This window comes from Drosophila simulans, chromosome 3L (assembly GCF_016746395.2).
Source record: "Drosophila simulans strain w501 chromosome 3L, Prin_Dsim_3.1, whole genome shotgun sequence".
NCBI classification, from domain to species: Eukaryota; Metazoa; Arthropoda; class Insecta; order Diptera; family Drosophilidae; genus Drosophila; species Drosophila simulans.
The window spans coordinates 8,706,023-8,728,235 of record NC_052522.2 but is presented as its reverse complement, the minus strand read 5'-3'; the positions used below and the strand labels follow the sequence as shown (position 1 = coordinate 8,728,235).

The 22,213-nt window shown below is 43.1% G+C and overlaps 3 protein-coding genes across 3 annotated transcripts in view; 1 reads left to right on the top strand and 2 right to left on the bottom strand.

Moving 5' to 3' along the window:
* Positions 1–25: 25 nt before the first annotated feature.
* LOC6737350 (DNA replication licensing factor Mcm7) lies at positions 26–2,751 on the bottom strand. The gene is made up of 5 exons (XM_016171158.3): positions 2,553–2,751; positions 2,120–2,489; positions 1,557–2,058; positions 431–1,488; positions 26–368 (listed from the first exon to the last, which is right to left on the bottom strand). Exons 1-5 carry the CDS (start codon positions 2,581–2,583, stop codon positions 167–169), a joined length of 2,163 nt encoding a protein of 720 aa, XP_016031076.1. The 5' UTR covers positions 2,584–2,751; the 3' UTR covers positions 26–166.
* A 390-nt stretch (positions 2,752–3,141) lies between these two features.
* LOC6737349 (division abnormally delayed protein) overlaps positions 3,142–22,213 on the bottom strand; it is a 64,005-nt gene continuing 44,933 nt past the window's right edge. Inside the window, exons 2-9 of the mRNA XM_016171157.3 lie at positions 17,387–17,530; positions 7,954–8,077; positions 7,382–7,855; positions 7,064–7,253; positions 6,198–6,373; positions 5,480–5,684; positions 5,277–5,415; positions 3,142–5,184 (exon numbers count right to left, since the gene is read on the bottom strand). Coding sequence (XP_016031074.1) covers positions 5,030–5,184; positions 5,277–5,415; positions 5,480–5,684; positions 6,198–6,373; positions 7,064–7,253; positions 7,382–7,855; positions 7,954–8,077; positions 17,387–17,530 — 1,607 coding nt within the window. The 3' untranslated portion in view covers positions 3,142–5,029. The remainder of the gene's footprint in view (positions 5,185–5,276; positions 5,416–5,479; positions 5,685–6,197; positions 6,374–7,063; positions 7,254–7,381; positions 7,856–7,953; positions 8,078–17,386; positions 17,531–22,213) is intronic.
* On the top strand, positions 5,718–6,192 carry LOC27207271. The gene is made up of 2 exons (XM_016182994.2): positions 5,718–5,885; positions 5,959–6,192. The coding sequence occupies exons 1-2, from the start codon at positions 5,802–5,804 to the stop codon at positions 6,085–6,087; spliced, it is 213 nt and encodes a 70-aa protein (XP_016031075.1). The 5' UTR covers positions 5,718–5,801; the 3' UTR covers positions 6,088–6,192.

Here is a 22,213-nt window from a genome sequence, read left to right as displayed (position 1 = left end):
TTTTGGAACAAAGGAGACACAGTCCTTAAGTCAAATACAAAATTCTTATTTATTTATGACAATGATAAATGGTAAAGTGACAATGTATGAGAGTAGTATTAACGATTGGCGATAAAGAGACATAAACTTAATTACTAAATATAATATGTGCGATGAAGCGGGCGATCTACATGAATGTGATCTTCGTGCGTCCCATGTTGACCTGCCAGACATTGAGCTCCTCGTAGTCATCGATGCATTTGTCCACCTGGTCGGGCTTGAATCCTTTGGTTGTGCAGCGGTCCATGATGTCGGCGATTTTGACTGCCTTTCCAGAGCCAGCCAGTTCACGAACGATGGCAAAGATTCGATCCGAGGTGTTGGGAACACTGAAAATGAGAAATATTCTTGTAAGCACAAGGATTTACTTGCAACCTTTGCAACTACTTACTGTCCCTTCTGGTGCTCGTGGATTTGGTTGAGCGAGTCCTTAGACATCTCCAGCAAACGCAGTGCTTCAGCCACATCATCTTTCTCCACGCTATCGGAAAGACGCAGCCTAGCCAAAGCGGTGGACAATCGCAGGATTCCCAACAAGTTACGGGCCGAGGTGAAGGTCATGTCCTTCTGGTTGCGCGCCTCGCGACGCAGCTCCACATAAGCGCCCACAATGTAGTCGGTGAGCTCATCCGGAATAGTTGGGTTCTTGCGCTTGCACAGGTTGATGTAGCGCCGCATAAGATTCATGTCCAGAGCCTTGACTCGAGTGGGTGGCTGTTTGCTGTGGCTATGCACATAGGTGATGTGCTTGGCCAAGCGCAAATCATTATCCCGATCCGGTTTATCCTGGATGAGCCACAGCAGATCGAAACGTGAGAGCAGGGCCGCAGGGAGCTGAATGTTCTGCTCCACGGTACGACGAGGATTGTAGCGTCCAAAAGCGGGATTAGCAGCGGCCAGGATGGAAACACGAGCGTTTAGGGTCGTCATGATACCTGCTTTGGCTATCGAAATTGTCTGCTGTTCCATCACCTCGTGAATGGCTGTACGATCCTGATCCGCCATCTTGTCGAACTCATCAATGCAGCAGACTCCCTGATCAGCCAACACAAGAGCTCCTCCCTCCAATGTCATCTCGCCTGTGAGGGGATCCTTCATGACCGCAGCGGTGAGACCCACCCCCGAAGAACCTCGTCCTGTGGTGTACTGCGATCGCACCGCCAATCTGCTAATGTAGCCCAGCAGCTGCGACTTGGCCACACCGGGATCTCCCATCAGGCAGATGTTGATGTTGCCACGAATCTTCATGCCATCGGGCCGCTTGTCAACTCCTCCGACCAACAGCAGGAGCAGCGCTTTCTTTACATCCAAATGGCCATAGATTTCGGGAGCCAAGCTGGTGGCCAAGCGCTCGTAGAAGTCATCCTGGGCCAATTCCTCCAGCTCTTCTGGAGTCAGCTCTGCGTCCTTGTCCGAAATCTCGTCGTTTTTGTTGATACAGATGATGCGCTATTAAGATGGTAACAATATATTAAACATTTTAAATAAATTTGTTTGATTTAAACGGGGTAACTCACGTGAGCTTGGAGGAATGTCTCTGATAGCAAACCCTGAATCATCTGAGCGAAACCTGTGCGCATCAGTGGCAAGAATACTCCAGAGACCACAATGTGATCTCCAGGCTGGGCCATTCGAGTGACCTCACCCCTGCACATGATGGTCATGCTGCGCGGTATGTGGCCCACGGGCACCTGGTCGCTGTGCTCCTGCATCTTGACCTCCTGGAACTTGACGAACTTGGAGCCACGGGTCTGCAAATACAGACGACCACCTGCTTTGTTCACTCGGCAATCATCCGACGGGCAATCGTGCACGGGCGTGAAGGATAGCGAGTTGACTGGCTGATACGTCTCCGAGCCACAGCGATCGCATGTGTAGGTGGCCACCACCATCATGGGCTTGACCTCCGTGCAGCGTGTAACAATGCCACGAACCGTGACCAGTTTGCCAATGTGCTGGGCCTTAACCTCGCGAATAGAGTGCGCCTTCTCCGTGGACACTGGTTTAAAGCCCACCTCGCTAAAAGGAGTTCGATTTTAAGAGTTAGTTTCGGAGGAAAATGATCAATTGAAATACTTACAATCGCTTCATCAGCTCCGAGGGGAAAGAGTTCCGCTCATCACGCTGTTCCATGGGATTCCGGGTGCGGGACTCCATCATCAGGCGGTGCTCGATGTACACATCCAGAGCGTCCTTGGCGTGGACCTCCTGCTGTTTGTAGCTGGGCAGGAGTTCAGCAATCACATCGCTGAATATGGACGTGTATCGCCGGCAATTGTCGACCACCGCCTCCGCGAGACTTTCATTGAATTCCGCGAGATCATCCAGATCGATGGTGATCAGAACTTGTTCCCGATGGGCCAGCTTCACCAGCTGGGATCCGTAGACGAACTCCTTTTTGCCATCATCGTCGCACTTGCAGAATTCCGACAAGAAGGTCTTGATAGATTCTGTAAATCAACAAACATTGGATGTTTGATGCCTCCTCAAGATTGAGAATTCCTTGCACTTACCTCGGTCTTGGGCATAATCTCGTCGAGCCATCTTGCGGTTGGTTTCTTTTTTTGTTCTTGTACTTTCAACAATAGACAGAAAATTGAGTACAGCTGCTTGCCAAAGATGTTTTTTCGGACGCTGTTTGCCGGGAAATGCGAGGAAAACAATGAGAACGTAAACGCTTCCCGCCAAAAACGCGTTTGATTAGAGATGGTACTATAGATTGTGATGTGAGATAAATTAAAAGTATAAAACTATCGTTATATTTTTACATAATTACAAATGTAGAATGAAAATCGTTGTTATCTCACGAGTAAATTTATTTTGTAGATATAAGATATCTTCAATATTAATAAATTTAAAAATATGTATAAATACTTATTACCATTTCAGTATTTTTTTAAAATATTTTCTACACCTACTTTTAAAGTCGGGAAATCGACGGTATTTTGTAGAGTAATTTTATACATGTCCGGAGCTGCCGTTCTGATATCAACATATGCCGGGAGTTGCCACCCGCAATTCTACACATGTGTATGCGATTCTAGTCAAGAATCCTGAGTTCGTTGGTGTTGCCACCTGCTTGCATAATAAAGAGGCGCTAAATTCGAATTTCAAATATTGACGTTTATTCAGGTTTTAAATGAAATTTACAAAAGTTCTCATTTTCGCTTGTCTGCCGTTACACTCATAGCACTATTGCGTATCGCTTTCAATAAACTTCTTGGACTTGCGTTTCTTGTTACATAATTATTTATTGGTTTTTAGGCATCTAAAAGTAGTACATTTATTTTTAGTGCAATTTTCGATTCGCATTGGTTATCTCCGAATTGATTTACAACGATGATTTTTTGCGCACATTGCGGCTGCTTTTGCGGTATACATAAGTTACAATTTAATATGTTGCGTTTACGTTTAACTTAAATATTATTAATCACATGCAATAGTTAAATAATAATGATACAAATAATAATTATACATAGTTCAACCAGCGCGCCGGCACACTACGATCTAATTTCGATCGGATCGAAGTGTATATGCGATATATTTATGTATATGCCTATATGCCAATTTGTGTGCGGCGGCAGTTGGCGCTTCCTTTGTTAATTTGCTACTAACTAAATTTGTTGTTTTCGTTCAACTGTTTGCTTTTTACACATTACGCGCTAATCGTTACGTTTACGCACTAGCATATAATTACGATTTAATTAGTTAATTCATTTATGTGTATATATATATATAGACTTCATTCTTATCGCTGGCGCCATACTCGTTTTAATGCATATTTCATATTCATTTGTATATATATATATTTACTTGTTTTTTTAGAGTGCCGCCAGCGCTGCTCTCTGGATTTGATTCAGCAGCGCTCTGCCCCACTGTAAAGTATCCGTAAGATTGCAACATTAGTTTCGATTGAAATTGCAAATTTGCGAACTGTGATTTGTGCGCTGAACTCTGCATTTTCTGCACTCTCTCCCCAAGAAGAAATCCAAGTGCTCTGTAAACTCTAATTAGCTGAATGCATTTTATGACATTTTTCCATTTGTTGTCCCCCCAAGGTCGTCTTCTCTCTTTGTTCATATAATTTAAGTAATGCTACATATAATATACGTATTAATATATCAATAGATTTTCATCGATTTTACTTCGTTTTTCGTTTTTGTTTGCGTATAAAGCTGTAAGTCTTCTAGTTTTTCCGTGCGTTTACTCAACTAAATTCCATTCGTATGCATTTCGCGTCGATTACCCAATTGATCATTTTCTAAATTGTTCGCATTCGTTCAGTTCGAAAGGTGTAGACAACAATAATTTCGCTTTAGTTTAACATTCACTGAGCTACAGCTAACAGATTTATATCCTTTACGTATATAATATTTTGTGATCGCCCCCAAAAACTTAGCAATTGAATGTGGTGCCACGCCTCTGATTTCAGATCTATTTACTTGTGTAATTACACCGAAAAGGAACAACTTGCTTTGAACATTGAGCTTTGTGTACTGTACGCTATATATATTAACATGTATCTGAACAAACTGCACACTCTATGGAAAGGGATTCTGCTTGATTGCGAGCCTATTTAGTTTAATTTTCGTTTAAAGTTAGTTGTGTTTAGCAATTGCTCGGTTCGTATGCAAATATCCAACGCATTTATATGGCACACAAGTCTAGTTGGATTCGGCATGGAAGTTCGATGAGCTTCAAATTTGGAAAAGCTAGAAGGAGAGGTGCGCTTCAAGGGTTTCACGGTTCGCTTCTGGTTTGTAAGTTGTTAGTCGATTGCTAGATGAATGCGCTTAGGGCCTATAAATTACTTGTAACAACTTAAGAATTACACAAATAATAATAATAATGATAATAGTTATTAATTCATGATTTAACTCGATTCGTGTGCATCTGCTGTTGCTCTTCTTCTGGTTACATCATTCACTGCCCTCGCACAGTGGGGCGCATTGCGTTTTTTGTATTCAATCCCTCGGCTGGGGTAGCATCCTTAACTACAACTACTAAAGAGCATTGTGACTAGAGTGAGGAGCATCCACGTCGCGGTGCCTGCCAGTGGGTTGGACCCACTGGTCTTGCCGCTGTCACGCGGCTCCACTTCGTTGGTGGTGGTGCCTTCGGAATCCTCGATGGGCGTATGGGGTCCTGAAAATAAAAACAGTATATGGGTTAAGGAGAATTTCTTTTACGGAAGGAAGCGACCATGTAGGGACTTTTAAAGATTTGTAACAACTTACCATCGCCGGAACCATCTCCGGAACCATGTGCGCCTCCATACTCCTCCTCATCGTCGCCGATCTGGCCCTCTCCGCCGCCGGAGCCCTCGCCCATATCATTCTGGATGTCGTGCGTCGCCTGTATGCTGTTGGAAGGTGCCTGTGGAGGTGTACAGGAAAATGGATAAAGTGTTCCAAGTGCCCAAATGGTAGACCAAACTTACCGCAGCTCCAATGCTCTTGCGGATCTTGAAGAGCTTGTCGACCAGCTCGTTCAGCTTGCCGGTCTGAGCCTTCGCATTGAAGGGCACCTCGGGATTATATCGCTGGCTATCAGTGCCCGGATTAATCAGCAGCTGGGTGTAGTCCCCGAAACGATCGCCTGTCCAGCAGGAGTGATCCTCACGAGAGTGCTGCTCATCGCAGAAGCTGATGAATGAAAAAGTTATATGAGCTTAGTAAGCTTGTTGTTTCAATTCACTATTTCGTTGTTTTGAAATTCACAACAACTATTCTGTATTGTTCAATAAGTTAAAAATATACAAAATGTTCAAGGAGCTAGTATTGTGGATGCATCATCTGGCCCACGACTTTTGCTTGGCTCGCCCAATGGCACCGATACCCCGACATGTAAGCTTTAAATATTAAATCATATAATTAAGCTTTGAATTGGGTTAAAATAATATTTAATTCTAATTTTCAGGGCTGTCGTGTGCCAGTGAAGAATGGATTCTTCGCCAATTTGATTTTCTTTGTGGCCATTGTGACGCCGCTGTACTTTTGCCTGTTAAAGGATGTGATCGCCATGATCACCAAGCCCAAGAAGCGTTAATCCTCGCCAGGACACTATCCTTTTTAAGTCATAGTTTGGTCAGTCAATGTAGTAGCTAGTTCAAATCCCAACCCAATCAATACAGTTTGTGGCATCGTCTAAATACTCACTTGTCTACGATGGTCGTGTAGAACTCCTTGCTCTTGTCGATGGTGGACAGGAAGAGGACCATGCCCGGATCCGGGTCAGTGGCCCACTTTACGTTGTTCTTGTGGGGCGGAGGCCGCGCATCCGGCTCTCCGGACGAATAGGGCGTCAGGCTGGGCGTGCCACACGTCTTCTTTACCTGCAAGACAATAGGGGGAATGTTAACCATGTAGAGCTCCGGTTTGGGGGGTTCCACTTCCACTTGCTAATCGCCGCCGCTCATGCAAGGCGCACGTGTCTGCCCGCCTCCCACCTGACCCATTATATTAAGCTGACCAGGTGCTCATCGCCCTGCATGTAAATTGCAACTTTCTGGTGGGGACGGGACTAAACTGAACTGAACTCCGACTCCACTCGAATTTAGCATTTTAAATTCCCGGCAACATGCCAATCGTGCGAACTTGTATCAATTGGATGTCATGTGCATGTTTAACAAGATCTCGAAATGCCAAAGATATTTTTTAGAGGCTACTGCCACTGCAGCGAGCAGAACAAGTTTGAAGGCCGGAACTGAATTCCGATCCATTAAATTCATTTAAAATGTTCATAAATTAACTGGCAATTAAACCATTAAACGATCGTGTCCTTGGAACGCCAGTTAACGAAATCGATCGCATCTGCAGACAGATGTCTGAAAATCAGAGCTGTGTCCTTGAAATATCTTACACTCATACATCTTATAAGTTTATGCAATAAGGGATAATGCAATTTAAAATTGAGCGCATTTAAATATAAATAGGATACTTAATGAATACTTAATGTGGGAAAGTTATTTAAAGCTTCGCTTATTCGCTCGTTTACCCTTAATTTTCTGAAAGGATCTACTCACCTTTTTCTCCAGTTCAGGCCCATTGTGCATGGCAGCCATGATTGCCTCAGAGAAATAAGTCTGCAGGTGTTTGATGACGTTGATGATGCCGCTGTCCGAGAGAATATGGGTGGTGACCAGGTTGTTCAGGGAGTCCACTACACCTGACCAGGGACTGTCCAGTAGTCCGGCATATTCCGCCGAGCAGCCGCTGAAGATCATAAAACAGAGGCATTACAAATGGTCGGTATAACAATTTATAGTTTTGAAAATATATGTGCTTAACTTGATATAATCTTATGAAATCTTAATATATCGAAATTCGGCATATCAACTTACCGCATCACGTTCTTGCAGTAGCCGTAGCACAATTTCGTTTCGCTCCTGGAACTCGAGTGGTGGCCATTGCAGTTGGGGCAGTAGTGCATCTTGAGGAGATGCAGCTTGCACGTGTCCGTCAGTTGTTCGCCATAAAGGGCATCCGCTTCGCTGAGGACCTCGGCGGCCTGGAGCAGGGCATTCATGAAGACATTGGACATGTGGACACTCTTGCCCAGGTTGGACTGCACTTGCTGGGGAATGTCCCCGAATGGATGCATCTCGTCGAAGTTGTGCTTCAGGCAGTTGACGTAGTCCTCGTGCAAGTCACCCAAATTGTTCTTGGACAGATGAACCATCTGGTGGTAGGCCACTGGGAACAGCTGAACAAAGAAGTGCCTCACAGCCTCCTCCAAGTTGCTCTGGACACTGCCAATTCCTCGCCTGCCCAGCTGGCCATTGCTGTTCGTGTAGTTGGAGGTGTAAATCAGATGGCTGAAGGGGAAGTTACTCAATTAGAATCCAACTTCTATACTCGAATTAATTAAATACAGCTAGTTTGTTATTTTATTAGAGGAAATACGAGCACTTACTTCATGATTTCGGTGTACAGTTGATGGATCATCATCCGCGATGAAGGCACCATACGGGTATAAACCTTCGAAAAGAGCGAGTGGGTCATGTTCTCCGAAATCTGCGCCAATTCCAGGACGTGACCTGCCGCAATGAAATCAGAGAGAAAAGCATCCATGAAAGTATTGTTATGGTTATTGTTAGTCCTAGTGAAATTTAATCACTTTGCCGCCAAAGTTTCCCCTGCTGGGATTTGCTGGGAACTTTTGCCCTAATGGACTGGCTGGGACTTCCACTTCCGCCCACTTGGAAAAAAGAATTGTTGCCATTGCTCTTTATTTCTGGGCAGGAGTATGCTTTTAGTTAATGAAATACAATTTAATATGGCTGTTATCCTTGCCAGGTAAAGTGAAATATGAATAAAGTTGCTGAAATACATGCTGAAATCTACTTAAAAAAGGGATTCCATTACTGGCATTATTAAACCCAAAAAAGGTTTGTACATTATTATTATTACTAAAAAAAAGTATAATAAATACCACTACAAGTTTTTACTATTGCTGGCTTTAATAAGTTCTATAAATATATTTTGTACCAATAAATGAATACTAGTTTTTGATGTATTTCAAACAGATGTGTTTTATTAGAGCCCCCTTTTAATTACCATTTATCGACTGCTATCTATAATCTGTCAATCATCTGGCGAATCGGGCGGTACAGGTTGTTAAATTCTCTTTATATTCAGACACTAATCACAGAGCTGAGCGTAAGAAAAACCAAATGTGACACAACGTTATCTGTCAAGGTGTCAGCAGCAGTTGTGCGAATTGATTTGGATACACAGATTGGCTATCGATACTCAGAGATACAAAGGCAAGCTCGGATACAGATACACTCCCCTGGCAGCCTGTCATTAGCGCAGATTACAAATGGCCAAGGCCAGATATCGGCCTCTATATGCTATAGACGAGTGAGGGGGTTATCTGTATACAATCGGGGGAAACTGTCAAATCGGCGTGTGATTTCTCACACACACACACACACATACGGACCCGCCTTCTTTTGGCCCCTGACAAATTCTAAATTGCAATATGCTGTCTTGTATATCGTTTTCAAACGAAAGTGTCAATCTTTCTGTTAATTGGCAACAAAAGAACGGAGAGACCAGAACAACAGAATACACACATTTCGACAGGGCCAAAGTGTTTCCAGATTTGTTCTTTTATTTTCCGTTTGGTTTTATGTGTGTTCTGCGGCTCATTTTGATTTTGATGTTTGGAGCATTTCCGTTCTCAGCGTTTGAATAAGTCTTTGTGTGTCTGGGGGTCTGGTTTTTGGGCTTGGCTTGGAGCCGCGTCGATGTGTCAGTTTCTTGGGGTCTCGGGTCTGCATTTATCGGCTAATGGCCTTTGATGCGTCATCCGAGGCGAGCAGAGTTTACCCTTTTTAATTAGCAAAACTTACGAGTTTTGGGCCCCGAACTTTGGGTAACCTAATCGTTCAGAAGAGGATCATCAATTTGTTGGGGCCTCACATCAAAATAGTTTTTGGTGCGACAGATCAAGGGTAGATCTGGGAGATCACATAAAAATATTTACCCATCTTCAAATTATAATATTAATGATTTTCCAATGTGTTTTTCCAATGAAACCCTTCAACTTCCAGCTTGCCTATAACATGTTTTTAAATGATTTTTCTTGTTTATAGATATGCGAATTATTCCGCGGATGTGTGCTCCTTGATTAATCTTATCGTTTTTGTCTCTATTTAATTATTTTAAATATATTCTCAAATAATTGCTATAGGAACTAATAAACAACTTATAGTTAATTATGTGTTATTTCTATTTATTTAAAGGTGCGAAAGAGGAGACCATCTGCTGGGATTGCTAATCGCTCGACAATTGCGCAGGATGCGATAAACAATACGAGCCAATTGATTTAACGCGTTTGCGATACACAACAACCATAATAACGTCAGATACCACATAGATGGATAGAGATCCAGGAGGGGAAAGTGGAATGGGGAGCTCACACATCCTGTCGCTAATCTCATTGACGTGGCACAGTTAAAATGGAGCGACGACTAGCGGAAACATTTAATTATTAACACGCCGCGTCGAACGTGTTGATGCGCTGCGATATATGTACCAGTATATAAGTTAACACAATCACAAAACACCCGAAATATAGTCGTAAGCCTCAAGTGCTTTTCCCATCTATAGATCGAGCTTTACCTATAAGAAACTGTAACTTGTTAAGCTTTAGAGATAAGAACTCTTGCTATACTTAAGTTAGTCGATTTTGGAAGATTAGAAGCGTCGGTCATCGCCACGTACTTACTATTCGTCTCATTAAGTGCAGACCGCGCAAGCCCTATTGTAATTAATAAACTTACGCTAATAAATATATGGAAAATTTACTAAAATGATAATTTATATATTCACACGCTGGCGACATCGGGATCCCAGCTCGATTGGCTCATTAAATCGAAAAGGGTCGCGAGATGGGGCTCAAAGTGAAGCATTATGGGGAGCTGGAGTTGCTGCAGAGGAAGTGCGGATGCAGAAAACAATTACATGATTGACATGCCCAAAATAGCTTCTATTGATTGCAAATGTATCTATCCAAAGCAGCCAGGGCAATTTCCCCCATCCGGATTCCCAGACTCCTTTCGATGGATATTCGGATGGCTGGCTGCTGGTTGCTGTGGCATTTCCTACTATTCAATGTCTAATTGCAATTTTAATGAACAACTCACTGCGAGCAATTGTCAGGGGGGTAAATGCTGAAAGCAGCCAACGCTGCGTATGCTTGATATGTATTATTGCAGCTGCTTTTGTTGGCTTAATACGCTCAATTAGGTTTGGGGCCCACAGAAACGCAGAGCCGCCTCAGGTGCTATGCATTTGTATCTTTGTATCTCATAAATTGTTAACTCAGCACTTCACCTGCGGGCTCACACAAAACTTCATATATGCAATTTGCTGGACTCTTGCCGGGTTTTGCAACTAATTGCAATCTCTGTCCAGCTCTAGCTCGCCATCTCTGTCTGTCCGTGTGCCCTCTCACTCTCGCACCCACTTACACTTACACACCTTTGACAATTAACCAAGGGAATTTTTATTGTGGCTGCCAGGAGCTTACCCGTATCTATGCTTCGCCAGCAATCAAATATAAAGCAGCCCAAATGGCTTTCCCAATGAAACATGAAAATTTCATTAAGCTCGGCCACTCTCTTCTATTTTTTTGTTTTGTGCTTTTTAAAGACCTTCCGGGTGGGAGGAAAATGGCAAAGGGATTCACGCTCGTCACACATGGAAAATCGCACTAATGGGCAAACAGACAATGAAATTGAATTAGACAACAAAGTGCGGCCAGCATAGTTCAGGTGGTTGGAGGAGGTTGGGAGTTTGAAAGGCAAGGGCCCAATGGAGCTCCTCCGGCTCTCAGGCCAAAACAAAGACCAAGCCCGTGACCAGGCACTAAATATCCATTCTTATGAATGGGAAGTCAGGGATTTACACAGGGCAAAAGTAAAAGAACTTGCTACTTAAATATTGAGTTATGTAGATTTTCAAAAGAAGTTAGTTGGGTAAAGAGAAAATCAACTTCTACTGTGTAAGCAGTACTTTATATAATTCTTGAATGAATATTTACTGATAAGCAAAGCCTTTAGATATTTTTAAGTTCCATGGCCTAAGCCAGTTAAAATCAATATAAAGAGTTATGTTTTGTATAGAATTTTTTAAGTTTTTTGTATCAGTGTTTTGCTTAGCTATTCGCATAGTGCAAATATCGAAAAAGGCTGCGACTTTGGCGTCTTTGGCTTCATTGCTTCATTAGAAGTCGGCGGCGGCTGGTTGGCAGGAGCGAGATTAGCATGCCAAGTTCCAGGCAGCGACCGGTTTGGGATTCGCTTTCGGGAGCGGATGGGCATTTCGAATGGGGATTCGTGGCCCGGGGCAAGCCCCAAAATGGTGCGAAAGGCGGCGAGGGCGGGGGTGGAGGATCGGGGGCAGTGGCAGATGCGACCGCGGTCCACAAGCTGTGTTGCTGTTTCCCACGCCTTGGCAAAAATATGCAGCACACACACTCAACGAAAACGAGCACAACCCACAGGTTTAGTTTTATTTTGCCCGCTTTTTCCCTGCCGCTTTGTATTTATAAATATATATACATATATATTCCTTTATTTTGCTTTTTTATGCTCTCTGGACGGACTTCTTTTGCTCCTCGGGGCACTGGGAACATTGCTGGTTCGTTTATTTGTATTTTGTTTGTTGCCTGCGTTCCTGTGCGGATATTACAATTTTAGTATCTGCCGCATTTTTATTTGCATTTTATATGCATGTATTTTGCCCACTATCCCAACTGCGGTATCCGTTTGCCGTTGCCGTTGCTGTTGCCGCCTTATGAATGCCCCAGCAACTTTGTTAGTGCTCTTCATTTCTTCCCCACTTCATGCTTTATTTTTTTTAGCTCTTGCCGTTCGGCGGGCTTAGCTTTTTAGCCGCGTTTAGCTTCGTTTTTGAACTGTGGCAACTTTTTTCCCGGCCCTGAAGTCGCCTCCTTGATCGTCTGTCCGTCTGGCGGGAGCAGTTCTCTGGGCCTGGCCACCAGCAACTAGCAACCAGCAACCGGCAATCGGTAGGAAGTGGATGGAAACACGAGATAGGCACAGTGGCTTGAGTATCACTTCAATTGAAATTCAAACATATTTATTTTTTAAATTTTATAATATTAAGCTGATCCCAATCACAGCTCATTATACAATAGACTCCTTCTCTCTTTGTAACTAATTGCTATCACTGATTTATGAATTGGTATTTAAACTCCTTACAAAATTTGTTGCTTTTAAGTTAGGTAGGTGGTACAAATTGTCCTTCGAGATTCACTCAGCTCCTTGAGCACTGCTTGCTCCACTGCACCATCTGGTGACCCAACCCAATCCAACCCAATCCAGCCCATTGTGCGTGGCAGTTGGCTTAAGTGCATGTATTGTAACTAGCTATCTGCAGGCGTGCCAACTTGGCACGCCCCTTCGCCGGAGTACCCGACCATCCAGCAATCTAGCTATCCAAGCAACCAAGTATCCAAGCATCCAACCATCTAGCTATCCAACTCGCCACTCCAACAGCTGTGAGCCCTGCGGCAATCTGCTCTTGGCAGGCAGACTCATCTTAGCCTAACCCCATACCATCCTACGAGTATACCATCCGATCCCAACCGGAGGGGCCTAGTCGACTGGAGCCCCTACACAATGTCAAAGTAATTGGATGACTTTTCATTGTTGGAGGCGAGTTGTGGAGATGGGAAACTGGAGTTTTCAGAGCGGAGGTCGACCCTTTTTCGGCTTAGCTCCGCTCTGACATATTGAAATGCTTCAGAGCATATGCATCAATTGGCCAAAGGGGCATGGGGCATGGGAGTTATTTGATCTTTGCGTTGCAGTCTCACACCAAAAGTGGAAGCCCTGCTGATTTTTGCCGAGCGGCATCGAGTTGCCTTCCGTTTTTGGTGGCGCGTTAATTACAAGCGCGAGCTTTTAGCGTTTAATTTGCCAAGCAACTAATTATGGTAATTATATATACAAACACACAAATGGCGATATTGGAACGCAAGTGCCAGACGAAATGGCATCGGTGTTGTTTGTTTTTGAGAGGCTGCTAATTAATGAAACGAGTGGAAATTAAAGTTGCTTAAAACAGCTCCATTAGTAATTCGCCATTTGCTTTGTCAAACACGGCAATAATTAAAGATCTTCGATGCCAAAAAGAATGACAACTGGTTTTAATCGTGGGCGTTTACCTCAGCTCCACGATCTGCAGGTGTTCGTTGGGTCTGAACTTCAGTTCCCTGTCGATTTCATTGAGGAATCGAAACTGGAGTCTGAAGGTCGCAGCTCGAAAAAAAGTTGGATACATCAACAAAAAATTCAAAAAAAAGAGTGGCGAAGATCTGAACGAGTTTGGGCTAAAAATAACACTTTGGCGGTGGGATAATTTAGTTAAATGGCTTTTAGTTAAGTGCCTGATAAGTCAGCTTAATGGTAGAATAGGTTTTTATACACGCAATAAAAATATCTAAATATCTTTTTAAATATTTTATATAGCAGAACAATACTTTGGCCAAATCCGAAAGAGTTCCCAATAGGCGATGAAAAATGCAGAGCTTAGCGGGTGTTGGCCACACCATGCGCAACCCAAATACGGTGTCGCCTCAATCATACTAAAACCTAATGACAACAACAGCAAACTTGGGGACCTGCCACTGCAACAACTTGAGGCAGAGGCATAGTTGTTGCAGTGCCACACAAGCTCGCTCGCACAGCCTGCACTCGGTGACAAGACAAACAAAAGCCGGCTAACAAGCGATGGCGGCCAAAAAACCACTTTAGCCGTAAAGACAAGAAGGCAGCCAGCCAGCCAGGCAAAGTACGAGATATGGCCGAAAAGACTTAAGCCCGGCCCAAGTTGCGAAATTGGGTGGCTGGGATGGGATGGGGTGGGGAAAGTTGCAAGTTGCTAGCAGCTAGCTGCTAGTTGCAACTTATGAAAGTGCACGCATTGCTGCTGCAGCTGCCGCTGCTGCCACAAAAATAAAGAAATAATTTTTGCAGTTACCATTTTGTTTTCTTTTTTCCACGTTGCTGTTTGTTTTTGTTTTGTTTTTAAAGGGGCAAAAGTTGTGCAGGCAGAGCAGTAAGTCAGCATTTGGAACTTTTATGCTGGCGCACGCCCCAGCCCACAAGAGGGGTAGGGGGAGGGGGACAAACAGGGGGGCCTACGGGGGCGGAGGCCAGGTGACAGGAAGGGGAGTCGAGATGTTTTGCAGCCAAACGCATTAAGCGCGTGAGCAACACACCAATACGGCAATGACATTAAACAGTGCAAAAAAAAGAGACTAAAAATAAAAAACCATAAAAATGTATTTAAAAATGATAAAAAATGCTTTAAAATTAAAAAGAATATCAATTTATTCCTTGAACATCAATCCATCTATAAATCTTTAATTTTTGAAATAATTTTTTTTTTTCAGTGAATCAGCGACAACGAAAGTAGCTGCAAAGATGATGATGATGATTATGATGGTGGTGACGGCGACTACGTGGTAAGTGCAATGGGAACGCAGTGCGTTGGTGGCAGAAATGGGGGATTGGGGATCGGGCAGATCTACGGATTGGGGTTATTTGGGGGCCTAGCCCCCCGTATAATTCGTAAGCTGCGAAACGTGTTTAAACACGCAAATACTTGCTTAAAAATAATACGCCGAACAAAGCAGTAAGCAGCGAGAGAGCAGGAGCGGTTGCAACAATGGACGCGGAAACGGAAGGGGCGTGGCACGAGGGCGGATGAGCTGCAACCGGAAGGAGGTGGAGTTGGGGTTCTTTTTCGAACAGGAAGGAAGCCTGGTCTTGTATTGCATATGCCACAAGCTGTTGTAGTTGGCAAGTTTATGGTACAAAATAGAAATATGCATTTATTTCGCATACCATAATATTTTATGCGTTAGCAGACCAGGAGAAAGAGCAATAACACCAGCGATTGCCAAGAAATGCATAAAGTTTTATAGTTGCGCATTTTTCGGGGGTTTCGGGGGCTGCGCTGCTTTACTCCCAATGGCAGAACATTACGCATACGCCGGGTGTGCTGCCAAGAAAGTAAATCAATTTTTATGGCCACTCTCTGGTGCAAGTAAAGGAAACGCGTGCCATCGCAACGTCGCGCCGATAAGCACAAGAGTACACCATTTGGGACAGAAGTTTTTGGGCCAAACAAGAAACGCGTTATCAGCGACAGACAAGTTACCCTTTAACTATCAGTTACGGCCATATCAGTAACAGGAACTGATTTGCAAGTTAAATATAGTTTACTTTTAATCAATTAACCAACTGTTTCATAAATCTCTGCTACCATTAGCTGCACCCCATTCATCCATGTGGTTCATTTTTTAGCCTTGCTCATAAAGGCAAATAAATTGCACTGGCTATTGGTTTTAAATAATTGTAATTTGCATTATTGCTCGATTGTTAGGCTAAATGACTTTGCCGATTGCATTTTAATTTTTTTTGCAAATTCTGTTTACCTAATAAAACGTGGGACGCATCGGTGCACCGACATCACACACCGACACACACCGCGGTGTGTGCCTTGTGTGACATCATTGTGTGTTGAATTCTCCAATGCAAATTGAATGCTAATTGTTTGAGGAACACTCTGCATTTCGAATATATTGGTAGTGAATTTAGCTGGAAATCGAATAAAGAATTCATTGTGTTCTTGTCATTTTATAGCCGATAACGATATATGCAGCATTTATTTTATTGATCAATTTAATTGGTGATTTAATCATGTGATTTGCTCAATTACCAATTAAGAAATTAAATAATTAAATACCCAAGTAGCGTTCAGCCCTAAGTCCCAAATGAATTTAATGAACATTTCGTTTTCAGCACTCATATTGCCGAAAGGAAGCCTCCAAACTTAATGAGCCCCCATCCGAATGAATCAATGGGCTTGCATAAATTAAGCTGATGACAACACACAAAATGCAAACAAATTCGCCAAATGTATTTATATATATAAATGGTGAATCCGCATTCAGTACGAGTATAGTATATATATTCCCTATATTCGTGTGGGCATATACATATGTATGAACAACGAGTGGGGCGTGTTTAAAGTCTTTTCGAATGCGCGCCCATTTCCAAGAATTGCAGACTCAGACTGGCGAGAACAACAATGAGGCAGCAACAGCAGCAGCAGCAACAGCAGCAGCAGCAACAACAGCAGCAGCAGCAGCTGCAACAGCAACAGCAGCACCCCAAAAACCTGCCTTAAAGTGAAGCGAGATTTACAGCATGTACGACAACAATTTGCAGGCATTGTGTGAAAGGGGCAGCTCCCAGAAGGGGGCGTGGCAGCGCCGAAACGTGACCCAGACAAAGTTTGCGAAATTGTCTAAAAACAAAAAAGGGACAGCGTCCACAACAACAGGGTACAACATTATTTAATGCTTTTTTAATTAGATGCAGTCCGAGCCGCGTTCGCTGCATTTTAAAACAGCTCGTTTATGGTTATGAATCCCTATACATATACCATAAGGTACATATACTTTTATATCAGTTGATTATACAGTCGCTTTGATCTGCATACAAATTCAAATTACAAATCAATTTCGAATTTCGCGTTTCAAGTTTAATTTGGTTAGCTCACTTCGCAGATTGCGAGGCAAAAGCTGTTTTTTATCCTCATAACTTTGTGCTGAGCCAGATGAATTTGCATATGATAAATTATTTATTGCCACGAAAATATACTTTGGTCTAACGCCCAGCAAACTTTTCAGACTCTCTGCCCAGTGATTTGCATAGAAAGGCATTCTGGCTCTTTTCGATTTCACCCGACCATAGCACTAATCCTTTCCGCTGTCCCCCAAAAAGATGGATACTCACTCTGGAACTGTTTGGCATTCGTCTCGAGGACTCCGCGCAGGCTGCTGGTGTGGTGATGAAGCAGTTGCTCGAACATTCCGGCGGCTTTGTCCCGCAGCTCCAGCTCCGTGGCATTGTTGCAGCAGTTTCCGCCGCAAATGGCGCCTGGAAAATTGGGAAAGAAAAGAGGAGATGAGCACGGATTGCAATTGGAATTCTGTCTATTATTAGGCAGTCATAAAATCGGAGAATTTACAGGAGATTTAAAGGGATTTTTAGGCAAAAGTTTGGTATACTTAAATTGCAATAGTATATCCCATACAAATATACAACAAATATTACAAGAAATACAAATATTATCTTAAAATTAACATTTGAACAATCTGTGTATACATTTATACTCATAAAATACATTTCATAATAAAAGCTTGCTGAATCCACACAGCCGCATCTGCATGTTGTTTATAAAAGTATAGATAGATTTTAATAGATACTGCTGGCTGGTAATAAACCCATTTTATCGATCTTCAGAGCTCATCTTCAGTTGCATCATAATGAAACGCCTGCTGCGCCTGTATCATTTTCAGATTATCGCACAAATCAAATATTTACTCATGACTTTGCGGCTTACTGTGTGTGTGGGCGTTTGGGTTGGCTCGCTAAATTGTTTATGACTTTAAAATGGCGTGTGGGCGTGTTGGCCAGCTCGAATGCAACAGCAAAGTGGCCATAGTTTCCGATTGGCGGCGTGGGCTCAGCAATTTACAATGTACAAATGCACAATCCAGAAGTAGGAACCAAGTTGGCCGGCTTGTTTCATTACGGGCGGTCGCGTTAATAACTTTTAAATTGCTCATAATTGCAATTGTTTTTTTTTTGTCTCTCTGGCTAAATGACACCAATCGCAGCAGTTTGGCTTTTGTGGCCCATAAAACGCGCAGCAGGCATTGATTGTGTTTTCAGCTGCCTCTAAAATACGAGCACATTCCACTAATGACAATGGATAGGGGGAAAAGTGGGCTAAAACGATTTTCAACTTACTAATCGCTGTGGCCCAGAAAAAGCTGTCTAATGAAAGAAACAGCAAAAAAAGAGCGAAAAAACCGCACAAGCTAGGACAATAAATATGTGGACAAGAGACCGTTGATTGCCAGGGCTTATTGAAAGAAAATTGTTTTCCTTTCGGTATCTCTAAGATACTTTTTCACTTGTAAAGTCCCCCCTCTGCAGATACTTATATGCGTTAATGAGGGGAATCCCCCGCAGTTGCTGCTGCCATAAATTAGTATGGAAACAAATCGTGTGACAGACTTTTTATGACAACTGCAATGACAACAACAGATACGACTTTTATGGATATCTGCCCCCCCCTTTCGGCATTGTTGTATATAATTTAAATTAATGGCTTTTACACGATGTTCGAAGCGCTTACAATCTCTCATATGCATATTGCTGAGTGCCCCGATTCGGTGGCCATATGTTGGCTGTCGTGAAATTAGCCAGCGAAATGAATGAATTCGACAAAAGCTAAAAGTGCAGATGCAGTCAGCGTCTATTTCGGGTTAACTAATGGCAAACATCAATAGCTGCAGTTATTTGCCGGGGCCATGACACGCTTTTCCCGCCTGGAAAATGAAATGGAAAATGACAACAGACTTGGCGCAAAGCCATCACCCCAAAATGATATCCATATCCCCTCGAAGTGACCTGCTGCCAGTCAATCAAAGCTCGACAGAGACGAAAACCAAACAGATTTTAGTTATGTGCCATCGATTTGCGAGCTGTTTGTGTTCCTCGAGGGGCAGAAAAAGATTTGGCTTCCCTATTCCTTGCGATTGCATTGTATAAGTTATCGATTACGGCCCGTGTCCTCCAGTCTCCTTTGGCTATGATGTGTTTATGCGTTTTTGCCACTGCCACTCGGCCATAAATCGGTCCAGAGCGGTGGGCCAAGAGGGAGCACCACTTCCCGCATGGCAGTTGGCCAGAAACCCAGGCGTCACTCAGTCAGCGAGTCGGTCTGTCTGGGGGGAAAACAAAAAAGGGCACAAATGGGGGACAAAAAGGAGTGGAAAAGTGAAAAAGGGAAGCCAGTGCAAGTTAAACCTGCAATGGGAATGCTGCTGGAATTCTTCGCTTTCAAACGTTTCGCCTCCAACTCTTTTCTGTGGCTCAAGAGCTCAAAACTCGAGCAGCAGAAATTCAATTCAATTGCTGCAACGTGCATGCACACACACAGGCGCATTGGGAGGTCTTGCATGCATACATACACACACACATATATCATGCCCTGGCCCAGAAAAGTATGCTATGGCAAACTGTTTCTGGCAACGGACTGCCAAATTGCAAAAGGAACGTGAAGGGAGACCCAAAGCGGAGACGGCTAAAGTGGAGAGCTGGGGATGCTCCGAAAATAGAGAGATGCAACTGCACTGGCAGAAAAAGAATTATATTATTGGCGTTATAACAATGGACGAAAGTTGTAGGACTATTTGAGAGGATTACTTCTAACTGAAGATTACATCAGTAGTCTTGTTCAAGTTAGGTAATGGAAGTACTATTTTGAGAATAAGGCATTACAATTTTGATGATATATATTGTTCCATGTACTATTGTTAGTTATTCTCGCCGTGCTTCAAAGGCAATTGGTAGGAGGATGTGTAAAAAATGCAAATCTCATGCATGGCCAGAAAATGCTCTGCCAAAAATACCAAGCAACGGCCCTGACCGCAAAAATGGGGGCTATATCGGGCCAAAGGAGGAGGGGTAGGGGCAGGGGCAGAGGCAGTGGCCCCATTACGCCTCCGAAACAGAACCTCCTCCCCACCCGTTCCAAAAGCCCCGCCACTGTGCTACTACTGTCTCTCTATATTTTCAGGCCTTGTTTTCCAGCCTGTCACCGCAAATGCAACTGACGACGTGTGCGAATTTGTTTACTGTAATTGTCTTCACTGTAAAATGGGGGCGTTGCGGGTGGATGGCACACATGAACACATGAACAGCGCCATACGCACACACACAAACCATATATGTATATCCACTCAGATAGGCTCTGGCTCTGTGGTTACTTGTCTTTTGGCATTAGCCAAGTTGGCTGGCAGCCAAGAAAGCGCTTAGCCCGCAAAACACTTGCGTATGGGAGTGGATTTTGCATACCTTGACATATTTCGAGTGTCCTTACTCCACCACATCCTTCCCACTTCCCCTCCACTGCTATTTTGCGCCCCTCTTCCCCGCCGGGGCATTTCCCGGTGGCATATGCAACTTGTATGCGTTTTCAATTTGCACAATTTACTGTAAACGTGTTGATAATAATGAAGCCAAGAGCCAGGAGAATTTCCTACCCGTCCGAATGCCTGAAAGTTGGCCCTGGATGCTGTAATTAAAACAGATCCCTGCCATGTCAGCCGAAATATTTGGACATGCATTGTGTAAAAAATAATTTAATTACAAAGTAAAGTATTGCCAAGTGCACAGCATGCAGCTTTTTAAAATTTTAAATTGATTAAGCAAACAATAGCAACAACTTTTTGACTTATTACAAAATGCTGGAACCCCTTTAAATTTGTTCGTTGTTGGACAAACTTAAATTCCACTGAAATCAGTCCAAATATTTACCTAATATATATATATATAATCCCCCCAAAAAATGTGTGATATATTTTGAGTATAATTTACGGCCTTGATTGAAAATCAATTTAATTTCTCCTCAGGTCGCAACAAATAGTCCAAGCGATTGCCCAAAACCATAAATTCTCTAATAAATTTACGAACGTGCAGCGACTGCGATGCAAACCAAATAAAAACATCCGTCGCGGCTGCCAGAGGCTTCCTATCAAAGCGGCAAGAGGGGTGGGGGGTGGTGTTAAAAGGGGGCGGGGGAGACGACGGGTTTTGGGCCTGCATGTCACACACAATAATTTCATTTTTATTTCAGCATTTTATCAAAAATTGTTGACAACTACTTGTCAAACACGAACAATTTGTGCAGCAGCGGCGGCGGCAGTTTGAGGGGTGATAACAATTAAGTCAACAAATGGCGCAATGGGCGGGGGCTGTGGGGTTCAGGGGTTCAGGGGTTCAGGGGTTAGGGCACCCCATATCAAGGTGTTGTTGGCTTTCTTGTTCATTTCATGGTTCGTTGCTTTCTGTTTGCTGTTATGACACGTTTGTCCCAAACATAGATCATCATCAGATGGCGAGTTCTTTTTCGAATTTCCCCCATTGCGTTTTCACATTTTTCCCCATTTTCATTCTTACCCATTAAACTACCTTAACTTCTGGTTCGTTGAACTATGCCCGTCTATTTTTAGCCCAGTGCCCACATTGTTTATTGGCCACAATTGTATGTTTGCGATTTCCATATCTTATCGAAACTACATACTTCACATTGAGCCGAATCAATGTCGGGAAATCCTAACCTGCCTGCTACGAAACTGATATCAATTATGGGAGCTACACGTGTTAATTTCCAGATTTGGAAGGGCACTGGAAAGGATTCAAGTTTCGATTCAATATTGTATTTTAAATATTAATTGACACACAAATTTGACGTTTTGTTAGAAGGAAAATATTTAAATTTCAGCCACTCCTACAAATATAATGTTACACATTTTTAATTCCTAAATAATGTGTTTTGTGTTATTTTAGCCGATATACATTTTTTGTAGTCACTGTGCCACTGTGGTGGCATTTTCAAATATTTGTTATTTTGCATATGTTTGGCAGCGATTATTTGGCGTTGCAGCTGCCACGCGGGAAAATCCCAACAATTCTGCTGGTAAATTGTTAATGTGCCGCATAAGTTTTCAATTTGTGTGGCAAATTCCGCACGGATGCTAACTTGCA